Raw genomic sequence first — 2183 nt, forward strand, 5'->3', positions numbered from 1 at the left:
TCAAATCTTCCATAACCGAACTTTCTCCGCCACCACACACCAGTTGGCGTGGTCATAGTAAGTGTGTGTGACTTGGAGCTCTTCCACGTGATTCTTAATCAACTCCGCTAGCTCTCCCTCCCTGAAGACGTGATAGTACCTCAGACAGGAGCCCTTGGCCTGCTCAGGACTCTGTGTGCACTGCTGCTGCGGCCCTGCTTCACTGTCCTCTCCGGTCTGCTTCAGATGCTCCTTCTGGAAGGGCACTAGATCAGGCAGGGCCAGAGAGCCACACTCCTTGGCTAAAGATACTGAGACACTGTGGTTTTCTGTGCTGTTGTTGTTTACGGTGGTGGTGGTGGTGGTATTATTGTTGCCTCCAGCGCCACTGTGTCCTTTGTGCAGGTCCTGTGTGACCGGATCAAAGACGTCCTCTTCTAATCCTATCATGGATGTGGGGGAGAAGAAGCTGGAGACCTGCTCTATGAGGCCTCGTCCTCTCCCACGCTGCTGGCAGACTACAGCCTGGCTTTGGCCCGTGGCTGAAGCTAAAGTGCTGAGGTCTCTGGAGGACGAGCGGGAGATGGCCAGGCTCCCAAAGTCAAAGACTGAATCCAGAGAGCGGGAGAAGAACCACAGCCGCTGCGTCCTCTTGCTTGGCGTGGTGCAGGTGAGGTCTTCTTCTTGGTCGTCGGCCACTGAGGATGTGCTTCGAACCTTCCTGTGCTTGTCAGTGTTGTTGTCTGTGGAGTCGGTGACGCTCTGAGCCGTGGCCCTGCGCCTGGGTTTGACCACGTGTTCCCTGCTCGAGTCAGAAGGAGAATGAGGGTTGGGGTTCCAGGGAACGAAGATGTCCTGCTTCTCGAACTTGCGGCGCTTCTGCTCCATGGCCCACACGTAGATCATGATGCGTCCGCCCACTCGCAGCGTGCGGGCCATCTCCTTTATTGCTCGAATACGCCGCTCTTTGGTGGACAAGTGGTGGATGACTGTGAGAAAATGAAATGAAATAAAATCCGTCAGAATTAAGTAGGACAATGAGTGGGCATTCGTCTAATTATGATGTGTCACAACTAAACACATTATTTACACCGTGTACGGCACACAACATAAATGAATAGTGTGGGTGTGTGCTGCTGTCGCCTTTGGTCCTAATTACACTCTTTTGCTGGAGGACACACGGTTATTTAATTCAGACGGTTGGCTAGGCAACACAAGCACATTGTAAACTGATGTTCATCGTTACTGAGAGTTCATTTAATTGGAGGCAAAGGCAAATTAATGCAGTGACTTGTTAGAACATCCTAACCTCCCTCTATCTGTGTGTGTGTGTGTGTGTTTTGTCCGTTACCTGCGATGGAGAGCACGGCATCGAAGCAGCCGTCTCTGTAAGGCAACTGCAACCCGTCACACACCTGCACCTCGTGTCCTTGGTTCCAGGCAAAGTCCACCAGGGGGCGACAGACATCGCAGCCCAGCTTGAACACCTCCTTGTTGATGTGGAGATACTTGCCATTGCCACAACCTGCCAAGGTCAAGACAGCACTAGTGACTGATTGAGAATGATTAATGGTCCCATTAGACCTACAATACTCCTCTCCACTCTCCTTTCTGATTCTGGAAAATGCTTGTTGTCAATATCAATTATTGTCAAAATCAGTAAATATCTCCTCATGATCCACCACTACCTGTCCATACTGTGTGTGCGCGGAAAAATAAATCTGGTGGTAATACACAGCCTAGGCTCTCTAAACTGGTAGGTTAACAAAGGATATGTCAACAAATGGGGCACATCATAGCTAGCAACATTCCCATTTACAGAGCCTAGGCTGTGTATCAACACTGGGTTCATTTGTGAGGAGATAATCACTGATTTTGACAAAAGGTGATTTTGACAATAAGCATTCTCCGGAAACCTTTAAGGTAACCAATTTTCAAATGACTTATTGTGTGTCCAAAGAACAGGAAATAAAACACAAAGTATTTTATGTTCAAGTGTCAATGGGATGGCCGATACTATTACATAACTGCTAGAGGAGACACCCACCAATGTCAGCGACGATGCTCCCGGGCTGCAGGTCCAGCAGGAACTGTCTGACCTTGGGCCAGGCTTTGTAGCGGCTGTCGTTGAAATACGGAGCAATCTTGTCATAGACGCTGTGCACGTGGTCTCTCTCCAGCTGACTGGCAGCCTCCTCCATCAT

General features: G+C 49.7%; 1 protein-coding gene across 1 annotated transcript; it reads right to left on the reverse strand.

Annotated features, from left to right (window-relative positions):
• Positions 1–2183, reverse strand: trmt9b (tRNA methyltransferase 9B; the record flags this gene model as incomplete). Its single annotated transcript, XM_080024990.1, has 3 exons — positions 1–968; positions 1331–1504; positions 2027–2183. The coding sequence occupies 3 exons, from the start codon at positions 2181–2183 to the stop codon at positions 1–3; spliced, it is 1299 nt and encodes a 432-aa protein (XP_079881116.1).

The sequence above is a fragment of the Ammodytes marinus genome (genome assembly GCF_949987685.1).
Source record: "Ammodytes marinus genome assembly, chromosome: 3".
NCBI lineage: Eukaryota > Metazoa > Chordata > Actinopteri > Uranoscopiformes > Ammodytidae > Ammodytes > Ammodytes marinus.